Source organism: Bubalus bubalis, chromosome 16 (assembly GCF_019923935.1).
Source record: "Bubalus bubalis isolate 160015118507 breed Murrah chromosome 16, NDDB_SH_1, whole genome shotgun sequence".
In the NCBI taxonomy this organism is placed as follows: Eukaryota; Metazoa; Chordata; class Mammalia; order Artiodactyla; family Bovidae; genus Bubalus; species Bubalus bubalis.
Genome location: NC_059172.1, coordinates 56278153 through 56292711, shown reverse-complemented (window position 1 = coordinate 56292711; position 14559 = coordinate 56278153). Strand labels below are relative to the sequence as shown.

Here is a 14559-nt window from a genome sequence, read left to right as displayed (position 1 = left end):
AGAACTTCATGTATTTTTCTAAAATGTCTTCATCATTACATTTTATATGTAAACATTATTGTCTGTAATACTTATTTTGGGTTTACTTAGGTTCTCCTGTGGAAAATATTCTTTATCGCTTCATCACAAATATAAGAGCCATTAAAGGATTAAAATCCTGCCATTAACATAAAATAAAAACCCTCAAATGTTAGGATATTTATGGGTAATGTAGAATTTGCTGTTAAAGATATGTTTGGAAGTTCTCAAATAACCCCTAGAGATAAGGGTGGGGGTAATAAATTCTACACGCTTATTATTTTAGAATTAACTTTCACTTAGGAAATGACATTAGCTTCACTGCATTCCTAATCTCTGGAAGCTAAATATGATTTAAGGGCTTAGCTTGGCAAGGGTATTTTTCTATCTTTGGTGGTAAGGAAAGGATAACAATTTTGATGATCTGTTCTCCAAGGACATCATTATCCAGAAGGAATAGGTTTGTTGCCTCTTGCCTATACTTTGTCTTGGAATGCTGTGCTCATCAGAGAAAGCCAGAGTGAAAAATGTAGCTGGCTGTTTGGGCCCAGTTTCCAGAAATACTTGGTCCCGTGTAGCCTGGTGTCTCCCATTTCCTCTTTTCAGGGCTGTCCAGGCTTATCATGCCGTAGTGCCAAGTGAAAGAAAGTGAAAGTGTTAGTCACTCATTGTGTACAATTCTTTGCGACCCCCCATGGACTGTCACCCTACAGGCTTCTCTGACCGTGGACTTCTCCAGGCAAAAATACTGAAGTCAGTTGCCTTTCCCTTCTCTAGGAGATCTTCCTGACCCAGGGATTGAACCCTGGTCTCTCCTGCATTGCAGGCAGATTCTTTATCATCTGAGCCACCATGGATTTGATTGCAGCCCCTCTTTGTTGTCTTTTTGTAGACATTTGGACTTAGTCTTTCGATTTCTAGGCAAGTCTGAGTCCCTGGAAAGCCAGCGCTGTTACCTTGTTTACTGCATCTTCCAGGAACTGATGGGTTTAAAGTGGGTTATGGGAGAGACTGGAGAGGCAGAAAGAACTTCACTTGTAGCACCTTTTTGCAGGATTTTTTCTCCTAGTGCTTTCTCAGCTTGGGGGGGCTTTTATATGGAATTGGAAGTTCACAGTTAGTGGACCAGAGCTCTTTAACATAACAATGATGGCTTTTGTTTTTGACTAAACTGTCTGGATTGTTTAAACAATGGGTGCTTATTTTTTTAAGTGTGCTTCAAGAAGTCAACCTGTCAATATATTTCAAGTGAAAAGAAAGTTCTTGGATGGAAGTAAAGTCAGTCTTTTCTTATTCCAACTACAAGGCCACAGAGAAAGAGTTAATGCTTTCTGTCATTTTGGGAAGTACTTGGAAACTTTAAACATTGGCAGTTAGTTTAATGACTGCTTGACAGCTCTGAAGTACTCTGTTTTGGAGTAGATTGAATTAGGGTTGTACAGTTACATATTGTGAAAGTTTAAAATACAGAACATAGCAATGTGAATCTCATGTTTCTTTTAAAGATTAATCTTTCGTTATTTCTGCTTTGGTTACTTTACCTGTTGGTTAGTGTGTGTATAGTTGGTAGAACTCTCTTGTTGCAACACTCTCAGAGCATAGAATTTATGCATTAGCAGTGTAGTCCCCTGGTAAGTGTTAGGAAGTCCCCAGATGTCTTTGTGAAATGCATAGACTACCAGGTTGTTCCATAAGGATAATGCCGGAAAAGAATGAATTAAATCAGAAACTTTAAGGATTTGAAAATGGGCTTCATGTTACTTTAATAGCTGAAAAAATTTATCGAATTTTGTAGTATAGATAATTTATTGGATTCCTCTAAATATTTCTAGTTTTAGATTGTAGCCATTATGGTACAAAGTTCTTTGTAACTAACTGTATGGTCTTGGGTAAGTCATCTGGCCTTCTGGAGCTTCAGTTTCTAAAATCACATCAATAATAATAAGTACAATGTGGATGCCACATTATAGTTTTCTGAGTGATTTTACATAAATCACATAATTTCTGTAAATTATTTTATTTATTCCTTGTAACACTGCAATAAATAAAGACATTGAGACCTCAGACTAACCTTTCCCTCTCTTCAGTGGTGCCATGCATCCGCAAACAAGAGTCGAACTGGTCCCCTCTCAAAGCGGGGGGGCTTTAACTGTTCGAATTTAATTTGGGGATTATCAGTATCAGTTGGAGGTACAAGAAAATCTGTCTTTAATTCCTTAATTTGTTCTTTTATGTTGATTTTGTTTCTGGCATCTGAAATTCTCTTTCTCGTCTCTTTCTAGAAAGAACTCTTAGTCTCTGAATTGGTGAATGTCTGTTAATCAAGTTGTTTAAATGGACCGTGTTTCTTGAGAATTTGTTCAAAATTGGTTAATCCTTTGTATTTTTTTTTAAGTAGGTTAAAAGTTGGAGGGAAAGAAAAGTTTTTGCCTTTTGCCTTCTCTAAGTACAACTGAAATTAAAGTGCTTTCTTCAGTTATCCTTGGATGCATTTCACCCTTTATGTGGTCAATTCACCATCCTTTCACAAATGCTGCTGCCCACCATTAAGTCTCTTATCACAGGGCATTTAAAAATGATGCCATAAAATGCATGTTGAGAATCTTTGGATCTCAAATGTATAGAAATCACATCTAAATGTCAATTCCTGAGTTAAGGAACTGACGATTTTGGCAATTTCAGTCTCTTAGTATTTAGTGGACAGGAGATTATGGTACTGTAGGTTGTTCCTTATGTGTTTGTAAACTTTACTTGTTGAAAATATTTTTTATTGGGGCTGTGTATTTCTGCCATTGTACTGATTTGCTTACTTGAGTTACAGTCATTCTTTAATTGTTTTGGGCTGTATCTATAGGTGGAAATGTAGGACTGTCCCCTGTGTACTGTGCACCAAAGGTGACTTATCAATGTTCAGTTACTGCACAGCTCCTGTATGTCTGTATTGAAGCCATATGGCTGGGTTTATTTATTTCAGTATTAAGTTATTTTATAATAATATCCATAGGAATGATGATGTTTGATATATAGAGGCTAAATTTTCCAAATTCATTTGTGTCTCCTCTGGGCATTTCTTTGGGATATGTTCAGATTTATGGGTTGTTGTGTTTTTTTTTTTTTCCTGATTTTAAAATAATTTTCCTTTGTTGTAGGATGAGCAGTTCTTAGGTTTTGGCTCAGATGAAGAAGTCAGAGTACGAAGTCCCACAAGGTCTCCTTCAGGTATGACCCGTCAAACACATGACACCTTGAAGTTTTGTTTGTTAAGAGACTGTGACTTCCCCTTGCCTTCTTTGCATGTAAAAGGTGGTCTTAGATTTCTTTTGGAGAAATTGTTCCCTTTCCCTCACACTAAGTAGGAAATGGCTTTATGAACTAGCCCTCTTTATGGGGCTCCTCTCTGTTAGATCACTTTTGGTTTATCTTTAATTATGCTTTTCTATGGGAACCACCTGTGGCATGGGGCTAGATTTCTCTCGAATACTTATAAAACTTGGTAGGCAAAAATGAAGGTTACTTACTAATGATAGCATAAATCCTCAGATTTATGCATTTTGAATTGTATAGATAATTTGACCATTGTTTTAAACAGATGAAATTTGGTCTACTTTTGTCAAAGAACTAAAAACAAAATATTGGCACTCTATGAAACTGTTTTACCTGATCCTTGGAAAACTATGTTAAAGAAAATAAAAATGACATGGGTGTTTCCATTTATTAACAATATTTGCCATTGTTCTCACCAAGAAAATATCTAGAATGAGTTGAAATTCTAGACTTAACAGCAGTTTCCTGCAAGATGATCCTCAGTGGAAATAACATCTAATGGCTTGCAGAATTCTGTTCTGTATAAGACAGGGAGATAGATCGTATGATGAAAAAAAATTCCCCATTTGTGCTGCCATTCTGACTTCTTGTATGGTTGTCTTTGAGTTTATGTGGGTAGACAGGCTAGTTAAATATGATATTAGCTGTGCTTTTGGTTCTTGTCATTGACGTTTGTGATTGTTATCATTTGCATTTCATTCAAGATTCATCATGTACTATATAGTAATCTAACTCAAACACAGTACATTAAAAATTTTTCCTTTCCCAAGTGGTGATAGTATTGCTATTCTAGCTGGAAGGACTTAACCAGTAGTATTCCTGTACCTGCGCCATTTAGAGAGTAGCAGTTTTCTCTTTTAAGATGTGATAAAATCTTTTTTTTTTTTAAAGATGTGATAAAATCTTAAAACTTCATATCGGAAGGTGATTTTAGAGATTGTCTAGTCTAACCCTTCACTTACAGATAACAAAATGAGGCCAGGAAAAGACACGCTGAGCAGTTACTTCTAACTGACTTATGAGTTCTTTGAGTATATTGTGGATTAAGGAAGTTAGCAGCAGAGCTGGACTTTTCTCTGTTGTGCATTTTCCTACTTGTCCACCAAAAGTTTCTTGTAAAAGATGGATTGAAGAGGTTTTCAGAATTAATAAAGGCCTGTAAGTGGCCACATTCAGATTTGCCAAGATTATAAGGAATCTTGTGATGTACATCTGGGTAGAGTTTAATTTGTTGATTCACAACCCTTGATGGTTTCCTCTTGTTTTTTTTCCCTTGGCTGTCAGTGTATCTTGAATAGTCTTTTTTTTTTTTTTTTTTTTAATTTAAAAAACCCATCTATATACTTTATTATTTTAAAGAAATGAAGCACAGTTTTTCTGCTGTCCCCTAGTCCATTTTGTTGTAATTTGTTGTAATTAGTATATACTGAGAACAGATATGTGAATCCTTAATCTGTTAAGAGAAGTCTCAAGTTAATTGGTGAGGAAAGCATTTATATTTAGAAAGCTCAACAATCAGACCTTTGTTGATTTCTGTTCTGTTACGAAGCCGGTTCCATAGTCTAAAATGTTCATCATAATGGCATAAATCTCTTCTGGTGCCTGTTAGGGGAAGTTTTAACCTCAGAAGAATGTTGAGTCATATAAAACATTGAAAAGTCATGAGAGAAGAGATGTGACAGACAAGGCAACTCTTATTTATACATTTAGAAAGTACAGACAATACAAAGAATTTTAGGGAGTTCCCTGGTGGCCTAGTGGTTAGGATTCTGGGCTTTCATTGCTGTGACCAGGGTTCAATTCCTGGTCAGGAAACTGAGATCCCGCAGCAACACCCCCTCCCACCCAAAAGAAAAGAATTTTAGAAAACTGTGGTTTTCTGAAGCCTCTTAATACATAGCAAATTGAGTTGATTAAAAGTTGGCAGATTCGTTTTTTTTAGAATAGAAGAAATCTGATTTAAATAGTCAGTTTGCTCTTGACATCAATTATAGTTAAATCTTTTTTGTAATTTAAGACTGGTTCAAGAACCTATAGGTAGGGGAGTAGATTAACGGATATCTCATGCCATTTCACTGATTAGTTCACCTGCCACTGAGTTCAATGATCTTTTTCTGATGTCTCATGAATGAATATTTTTCTTTTCAGTGAAACTTTCTTAACTTACTTTGGCAAAGCAGATTGAAAATACAGGAAGCTGAGCAGCCTGTAGAAATTGGTGTGGTGTATTATTGTAGCCTATGGAAGTTGGTGAATTATTGATTAGAGAGCACCTTGTTCATATTTATTAAAGCCAAAATTCTGAGTTGAAAAAAATGGGATGACTTTACTATAAATGTGTTCTCAAATGTTACTCTTGATGACTAGAATATGGAAAAGGTCATACAGTTTTTTTAAAACAGATTTTTTTAAAGCCTTGTTCACCTAAAGATGTGGGAAAATTAGTTTTGTATATTAACTGCTCAGTTGAAAACCTCTTTGATTATCTTAGTTTTTTTTAATCAAAAAAGGAGTTAAGGGTTCTTTTAGGTAGAATGTTATTTACTTGATTTATTTGAGGCTGGTTTTTGGTGAAAAGAAACTAAGCACAATAAAGATGTTTTATTGACTGATTAAACCCAGATAGAGTTCAGTACAGAATGACTTTTGCTAAATTATCTTCAGTTTAGTTAAGACCTAAACTGCAAAGCTAAATATATGCTCTTCATTGTTTAATTTCTATACACAGTTAAAACTAGTCCTCGAAAACCTCGCGGGAGACCTAGAAGTGGCTCTGACCGAAATTCAGCTCTCCTCTCAGACCCATCTGTGTTCTCCCCTCTAAATAAATCAGAGACCAAATCTGGAGATAAGATCAAGAAGAGAGATTCTAAAAGTATAGAAAAGAAGAGAGGAAGACCTCCCACCTTCCCTGGAGTAAAACTCAAAATAACACACGGAAAGGACATTTCCGAGTTACCAAAGGGAAACAAAGAAGATACCCTGAAGAAAATGAAGCGCACGCCTTCCGCTACATTTCAGCAAGCCACAAAGATTAAAAAATTAAGAGCAGGTAAACTCTCTCCTCTCAAGTCCAAGTTTAAGACAGGGAAGCTTCAAATAGGAAGGAAGGGGGTACAGATTGTACGCCGGCGAGGACGGCCTCCATCAACAGAAAGGATAAAGACCCCTTCAGGTCTCCTCATTAACTCTGAACTGGAAAAGCCCCAGAAGGTCCGGAAAGACAAGGAAGGAACACCTCCACTCACAAAAGAAGATAAGACAGTAGTCAGACAAAGCCCTCGAAGGATTAAGCCGGTTAGGATTATTCCTTCTTCTAAAAGGACAGATGCAACAATTGCTAAGCAGCTCTTGCAGAGGGCAAAAAAGGGGGCTCAAAAGAAAATCGAGAAAGAAGCAGCTCAGCTGCAAGGAAGAAAGGTGAAGACGCAGGTCAAAAACATCCGACAGTTCATTATGCCTGTTGTCAGTGCCATCTCCTCGCGGATCATCAAAACCCCTCGGCGTTTCATAGAGGATGAAGATTATGACCCTCCAATTAAAATTGCCCGACTGGAGTCTACACCGAACAGTAGATTCAGTGCCACATCCTGTGGATCTTCTGAAAAATCAAGTGCAGCATCTCAGCACTCCTCTCAAATGTCTTCAGACTCCTCCCGATCCAGTAGCCCCAGTGTCGATACCTCCACAGATTCTCAGGCCTCTGAGGAGATTCAGGTCCTTCCTGAAGAGCGGAGCGATACCCCTGAAGTCCATACGCCACTGCCTATTTCCCAGTCCCCAGAAAATGACAGTAGTGACCGGAGAAGCAGAAGGTATTCGGTGTCGGAGAGAAGTTTCGGATCCAGAACCACGAAAAAATTATCCACTCTGCAAAGTGCCCCCCAGCAGCAGACCTCTTCCTCGCCCCCTCCACCCCTGCTGACACCACCGCCCCCACTGCAGCCAGCCTCCAGTATCTCTGACCACACACCTTGGCTCATGCCTCCAACCATCCCCTTAGCATCACCATTTTTGCCTACTTCCGCCGCTCCCATGCAAGGGAAGCGAAAATCTATTTTGCGGGAACCGACGTTTAGGTGGACTTCTCTAAAGCACTCTAGGTCAGAGCCACAGTACTTTTCCTCAGCAAAGTATGCCAAAGAAGGTCTTATTCGCAAACCAATCTTTGATAATTTCCGCCCCCCTCCACTCACTCCTGAGGATGTCGGCTTCGCGTCCGGGTTTTCTACGTCTGGTCCTGCTGCTTCAGCCCGATTGTTTTCACCTCTCCATTCCGGAACAAGGTTCGATATGCACAAAAGGAGCCCGCTTCTGAGAGCGCCGAGGTTTACTCCGAGTGAGGCTCACTCTAGGATATTTGAGTCTGTAACCCTGCCTAGTAATCGAACTTCTGCTGGCACATCTTCTTCAGGAGTATCTAACAGGAAAAGGAAAAGAAAGGTGTTTAGCCCTATTCGATCTGAACCAAGATCTCCTTCTCACTCTATGAGGACAAGAAGTGGAAGGCTTAGCACTTCTGAGCTGTCACCTCTCACCCCACCGTCTTCTGTCTCCTCCTCGTTAAGCATTTCTGTTGGTCCTCTTGCCACTAGTGCCTTAAACCCAACTTTTACTTTTCCTTCTCATTCCCTGACTCAGTCTGGGGAATCTGCAGAGAAAAACCAGAGACCAAGGAAGCAGACTAGTGCTCCAGCAGAGCCATTTTCATCCAGTAGTCCCACTCCTCTCTTCCCTTGGTTCACCCCAGGCTCCCAGAGTGAACGAGGGAGAAATAAAGACAAGGCCCCCGAGGAGCTGTCCAAAGAGCGAGATGCTGACAAGAGCGTGGAGAAGGACAAGAGTAGAGAGAGAGACCGGGAGAGAGAAAAGGAGAATAAGCGGGAGTCCAAGAAAGAGAAAAGGAAAAAGGGATCAGAAATTCAGAGTAGCTCGGCTTTGTATCCTATGGGTAGAGTTTCCAAAGAGAAGGCTGTTGGTGAAGATGTGGCCGCTTCATCTTCTGCCAAAAAAGCAACCGGGCGGAAGAAGTCTTCATCACTCGATTCTGGGACTGATATTGCTTCTGTGACTCTTGGGGATACGACAGCTGTCAAAACCAAAATACTTATAAAGAAAGGGAGAGGAAATCTGGAAAAAAGCAACTTGGACCTCGGCCCAACTACCCCATCCCTGGAGAAGGAGAAAACCCTCTGCCTTTCCACTCCTTCATCTAGCACTGTTAAACATTCCACTTCCTCCATAGGCTCCATGTTGGCTCAGGCAGACAAGCTTCCAATGACTGACAAGAGGGTTGCCAGCCTCCTAAAAAAGGCCAAAGCCCAGCTCTGCAAGATTGAGAAGAGTAAGAGTCTTAAACAAACTGACCAGCCCAAAGCACAGGTACTCTTTTCCATCTTGCCTGTTAAAATCAACAGTTTCTCGAGCCCCTTCTAGGAGCAGGTTTGAGGCTGTTTCAGTTAATATCCAATTATGGGAATCAGGAAAAGACGGTGGCATTTGCAGTGGTCCTTTAAGAACAGATAGGATTTTGATAGGTAGAAAATGATAGAGGAAAATTTAAAGAGGAAGAACAGTATAGATAGAGACAGAAAAGTACAAAATATATGGGAAGAGCAGGGAATAGCTGGACTGCTTCATGAAGGCAAATGATGAACTAAGACCCAAAGGTGTGTGGGGCCATATTACATCGAATGCCAAGTTGTTTGTACTTAATGGGTTTGGTGTGATGGAATCTCACTTAATTTTGAAGGTACATTTTTGCAGTCTAATTGTTTTACTGTTGTTTGCTATAGAAAACGGGGGGGGGGGGGGGGGGGGGCGGGGATCTTTTCCCCTGAGTAGTGAGTGACTAGAACAGTAGGTAACAGGTGTTTGGAGAATTCATATGAGAAACACTTTGCCTCAAGTTGTGGTACAGAAAAGCTGTACAATTCAGTTAGTTAAGGTGAGGACAAACAGATCTTTGTAAAGAGCAGCACTTTTTTATTTTTTTACAAAGTGAGCTAGACACGGTCTAGCCTTTTATGAGAAAACCTGCCAATCTTTAGATTGTTTTTTAAAATGGTCATGTAGTAGTTGCATGCTTATATTGACGCATCAAGGTTAAAATGACCACAAACTTAGGTTCTAATATAATTCAGCGTAGTGGCACACTTATATTTAGTAATTCTGCCATTTGGGAGGTCTAGCAGGAATATGATGAGACTTCTGATACATTTTGGATGTTTTTGGTTAACCTCCTAGTGATAGGAGCTGCAGCTCCCTAAAATGTGAGACCTTTCTATTTGGAGCTGTGGCCTTTTATGCCTCCATTTGTAAGTTATTTCCCCCTACTTCTCTGCTGATCAGAGAAACAGTCTGTTGTTAGATACGCCCTATTTAAACGAGACTGAACTCCTTGATAATACAGACTGGCAGCTTGAATTTTTTTGAGGGGAATTTTAAAGTAGTATAATTGGGAATAGAAGCTTAGTTGATTTCTGTTTTTTTTTTTATTAGAATCCTTTTCTGCCAATTTTAGAAGTAGGTGATTTCTATATATTGATATGGCATATCAGCTGGGGATAACTAGAGTTGTATGTGTTGACTCTAGACTGTAATAAGTTAATCAACTATACCTTGGCTTCATTCAATTTTGTTTTCAACACAGATGGTTGTTATTGTTTGTTCTGGGCTTGCCTCCCTCTCAGGGTCAAGAAAGTGACTCCTCGGAGACCTCTGTGCGAGGACCCCGGATTAAACATGTCTGCAGAAGAGCTGCTGTTGCCCTTGGCCGAAAACGAGCTGTGTTTCCTGATGACATGCCCACCTTGAGTGCCTTACCATGGGAAGAACGAGAAAAGATTTTGTCTTCCATGGGAAATGATGGTAGGTTGGGGATGACCTTGGGTTTGTGTGCTGATCATCCTGCGGGTACGCAGTGGGCTCTGCACAGCATTGTATATTAGGCTGGGCCCCCCAGGAACCAGATGTCAATGGGAGGATTGACCAGGTTAAGATCTTATTAGAGGAAATGCCTGAAATATGGGGAGGGAGTTAGGAAAGCCTGGGGGAGCTGTCAGCCTACTCTGTAGGTCTGACCCTAGTAAAGGAGAGCGGAAAGGAAGGCCTGGCAGAATCTTCCTGGAGGCTGTGCAGTATGAGACAGCTCAGCAAGGCTGTCAGGGAGAACACGGACTGTCAGGAAGTCTCATGTCCCCTCGGAGCAGGGCCTACCTCAGCGTCACTGCCATACTCATCACAGACCGAGAGCAGCCCCTGTGGTGAGTGTGGCCTCTGTACCCCTGGATTTCAGAGTGTCACAGCTGGGGCCCGTGGTCAGTTATGCTCTCTGTGGTTGGAGGTCCTAAGACATATTCTCATGGTTTTATATCGTACCTAAACTCTGAGTGACTGCTGAAATGAAATTTAGAGGTTAGAGTCTTCAGAAGCCTTCAGTTCATATTCTTGATTTTTGGTCACACTGTATTTTGTTTTCAGTGTTTGGATTTCTGCTGTTGTCAAGCTGCAAGTTGTAGGCATTTAGAAACTTTTAAGTAATTACTTAAAACAGGCTCTGAGTTCTGCATATGACTATTATAGTGAATTTCATTTCTGGTGTTCCAGTTAAAAGAAGGTTTGAATGTGTATACTGACATCAGTAGGTTGTGAGAATCTCCCCTCTGCTCACGGGAAGGAACCAGATACTCCCTCAGAGCTGATGATGCATTCCTTTAACAGACAAGTCATCGATCGCTGGCTCAGAAGATGCTGAACCTCTTGCTCCACCCATCAAACCAATTAAGCCTGTCACCAGAAACAAGGCGCCTCAGGAACCTCCGGTGAAGAAGGGACGGCGGTCTAGGCGGTGCGGGCAGTGTCCCGGCTGCCAGGTGCCTGAGGACTGTGGTGTTTGCACTAACTGCTTGGATAAGCCCAAGTTTGGTGGCCGCAACATAAAGAAGCAGTGCTGCAAGTGAGTGCACGTCCCCCCGGGGGGCTGGCCTTGGCCGCTGTCCTGGCCTGTCGCAGAGAAAATGCGTCCCAACACCCGGTGTGCTTGTGCTGAGTCTCTTCGAGTTGCACAATGAGTTGCACAGTTGGACTTTGTGCTGTGCTAAAGTTTGGGTCGCGCTTAAATAAGAAAACCTTGGGGGCAGTGCTGGTAACCTTCTATATTTGCTCAGGTCAATCAGGTAGCCCTTAGCCACATGGCTGGTTAGCACCTGAAACATGTTTGGTGTGACTGAGGAACGACACTTAAAATTTTCATTTAATTTTAAACTTAGCCACATGAGCCTAGAGCTGCCATTTATCCGAGCAGTTCTGATGGGTTACTACTTAAATGCTGACAAATTTAGGCATAGTATTTGTTAGGTCAGCTGAAATTACCTTTATGGCATTCAGGAAATATTGGTGACATAAGTCTCTCTGCTGTCTAACTCTCAGAATGTTTTCATGCCTGTGGAAGCCTCTCCCACCCTGTACACAGCTTGCAGAAACTTCGTTCCCTGACCAGGAACTGAACCCGGGCCATGGCAGTGAGAGTGGAAGTCCTAACCACTGGACTGCCAGGGAATTTTCTGGAAGTTTTGATTACTCTACCTTTTCCCTCTTTTTTTAGTCAGTTGTAAAAGCACTTTCTACTCTCTGGGATAATTGGTTTAAAATGGATCCAGAGGGTTGCATAAACAGAAATTTTGGTGCCTGAATATCTCATCAGGTACCTGGCACCAGGAATAGATATTATCCATAAATATTTGCTCAATGAATGAATAACATAAATGATTTATATAAAATATACTTGGGGAAAATGCTGCATTATTTACTTAAGGTGAGACAGTTTCTAGGACAAACTAGGTAGTTCTGGGCTTTGGTGTAGTCTGGCCCTAAGCAAGAATCTTGTCTTGGTCCCATTAGTGGAAAGAAGTGAGACAGTTCACAGATCAACAAAAAAGGTACGTGATAGCAAGATAAACTTGCATTAAAATAGGCGTTGCAGTGGATTCAGTTCAATTTTAGACTTCAAATTGAGTTTCATTAAGTTGAGGACTGAAATATATATATCCAAGCCCTAAGACAGACCCTGTAGCATTATAGTGGTAGACAAAGGACTTGTTGGGTAGTTTCAGTCCATTTTATATTCAGATTGCTATGAATATTAATCTCATAAGAAAGCAGAACTAATTTGACTACAAGAAATAATGACTGATCGTTTTATGTGGTGCTAGTCAGTACGGGGAAGCAAGATATTTGAGTCCCATTTCAAAAATAAATTGATAATTTCTCCTTTAAATTCTCGAGGTAGGTGAAATTGCTGATCAAAGGATTCAGAGACTTGGATTTAATCTAAATAATGAGCAGTCCTTTTTTCAACTCCCAAAATGACCCTGGATAAAGTTTAACTGATTCTTGCCCTCAACTGAACACTTGTGTCAGTTGCTTCTCCTAAATGAAGTTTGCTTATGGTATTCCTTGTTATTCTAGGATGCGAAAATGTCAGAATCTACAATGGATGCCTTCCAAAGCCTACCTTCAGAAGCAAGCAAAAGGTAGTGTTATAAAAAGATCGTTTCCAAAATGCTTCCTGCTTTAATGTCATGTAGTTGTGTACACCTAGTGTAAAGAGAACATGAGATTCTTTTCAAGAACTGCTCTTTCCCAGGGTGGTTGTTGAAGCTGGGTGATAGGTACATGAATGTTCATTTTACTATTCCTTGGAATATGTTTGAAAATTTCCTTAATAAAAATTTTTTTAAAAATCGTATAAAATTACATTATGTTTCATTTCCTTAAAGTACTAAAAGTATACCGATTTGACTTGCCAACTTGGCATTAACTTTCTTGAGCCTTTCAGGGTCAATGTTAGCTGTAGGAAACTCAGACTAAGATTGTTACATTCCTATACTTATATTTTATTTATTTTTATCGTCGTTATTTATTTAAATAATGCTGGGCCTTCATTGTGGCACTTGAGCTAGAGAATTCTAGCGCCCATACCATGGGGACGTCTCTGGTTGCAGTGCGCGGGCTTAGTTGTGGCATGTGGGATCTTAGGGATCAAACCCAAGCCTCCTGCACTGGTAGTGCAGTCTTATCCACTGGACTGCCAGGGAAGTCCTTTTACTTATATTTGCAATAGAATTTTCTCGTGTAAAAAATCTTGCTTTCTGCACCCCCCTCCAGCTGTGAAAAAGAAAGAGAAGAAATCTAAGACCAGTGAAAAGAAGGAGAGCAAAGAGAGCAGCGCTGTGAAGAACTCGGTAGACTCCAGTCAGAAATCTACCCCATCGGCAAGAGAGGATCCTGCCCCTAAGAAAAGCAACGGTGACCCTCCTCCCCGCAAATCCGTGGAGGACAAGAGTGAGGAAGGGAACACCACCACCCCAGGACCTGAGGCCAAGCACGTGGCCACGCCTGCTTCCAGGAAGTCCAGCAAGCAGGTCTCCCAGCCGGCACCAGCCATCCCCCAGCAACCCCCCAGCATGGCACCACCGAGAAAAGAAGTTCCCAAGACCACTCCCAGTGAGCCCAAGAAAAAGCCACCTCCGCCTCCAGAGTCAGGTGAGTGAGGACGGCAGATGGAGCAACCAACACAGGACACTGGAGGCTTAAACAGCATCTGGAAACCTCAAGTGTCTGCTTTTAAGTCTTCGGTACAGGAAAATTAGCTCTCTTCTAACTGTTAAATAATAATAAAAAATAGAAGCGAAAACCAGTTAAGTTGGAGATACTGTGTTCATTTCCCCTTTAACGCCTAGAGTTTAAATAGTTTTTGTTGTTTCTAATGCCCCTTCCTCACAGGGCCATCAGTCCTAGAGTCATCACTGCTATTGAGCATTAACTGAATGTTGAGTGGCATCTGACTGCAATTTATTTTGAATCCTTTAGGTCCAGAGCAAAGCAAGCAGAAAAAAGTGGCTCCTCGCCCAAGTATTCCTGTAAAACAAAAGCCAAAAGAAAAGGTGAGGAGAGATTTGTTTTCTCTGCTATTTCTCAAGCATGGGTTCTGTTCTGGAAGGTGGCCCAGTCCTGAACAACTACAGGATTGAGTGATACTGCATTTTTGCTTCTATGTAGATGGCAGTGGAGTTTCTTAAAATGAGCATACTTCAGGTTTAAGCTTTAGCTCCCTTTTCTCTCCCTGGTTGTTTTCCCCTTCTTCGTAACCCCACATGCTTATGTGTACATTACAGGCTGCTTGGTACAATTTTTTCCCCCCTCAACCTCCTTTAG

General features: G+C 40.8%; 1 protein-coding gene across 10 annotated transcripts in view; it reads left to right on the top strand.

Moving 5' to 3' along the window:
- Nucleotides 1–14559, top strand: part of KMT2A (lysine methyltransferase 2A) — a 78031-nt gene that overhangs the window by 22392 nt on the left and 41080 nt on the right. For 7 of the 10 annotated variants that reach the window (XM_044929675.2, XM_044929674.2, XM_044929676.2 and 4 more), the window contains 7 exons: nucleotides 3168–3237; nucleotides 6071–8724; nucleotides 10035–10212; nucleotides 11065–11299; nucleotides 12811–12875; nucleotides 13510–13887; nucleotides 14215–14288. In XM_044929675.2, coding sequence (XP_044785610.2) covers nucleotides 3168–3237; nucleotides 6071–8724; nucleotides 10035–10212; nucleotides 11065–11299; nucleotides 12811–12875; nucleotides 13510–13887; nucleotides 14215–14288 — 3654 coding nt within the window. The remainder of the gene's footprint in view (nucleotides 1–3167; nucleotides 3238–6070; nucleotides 8725–10034; nucleotides 10213–11064; nucleotides 11300–12810; nucleotides 12876–13509; nucleotides 13888–14214; nucleotides 14289–14559) is intronic. The other 3 variants (XM_044929682.2, XM_044929683.2, XM_044929681.2) reach the window with 2 other exon arrangements.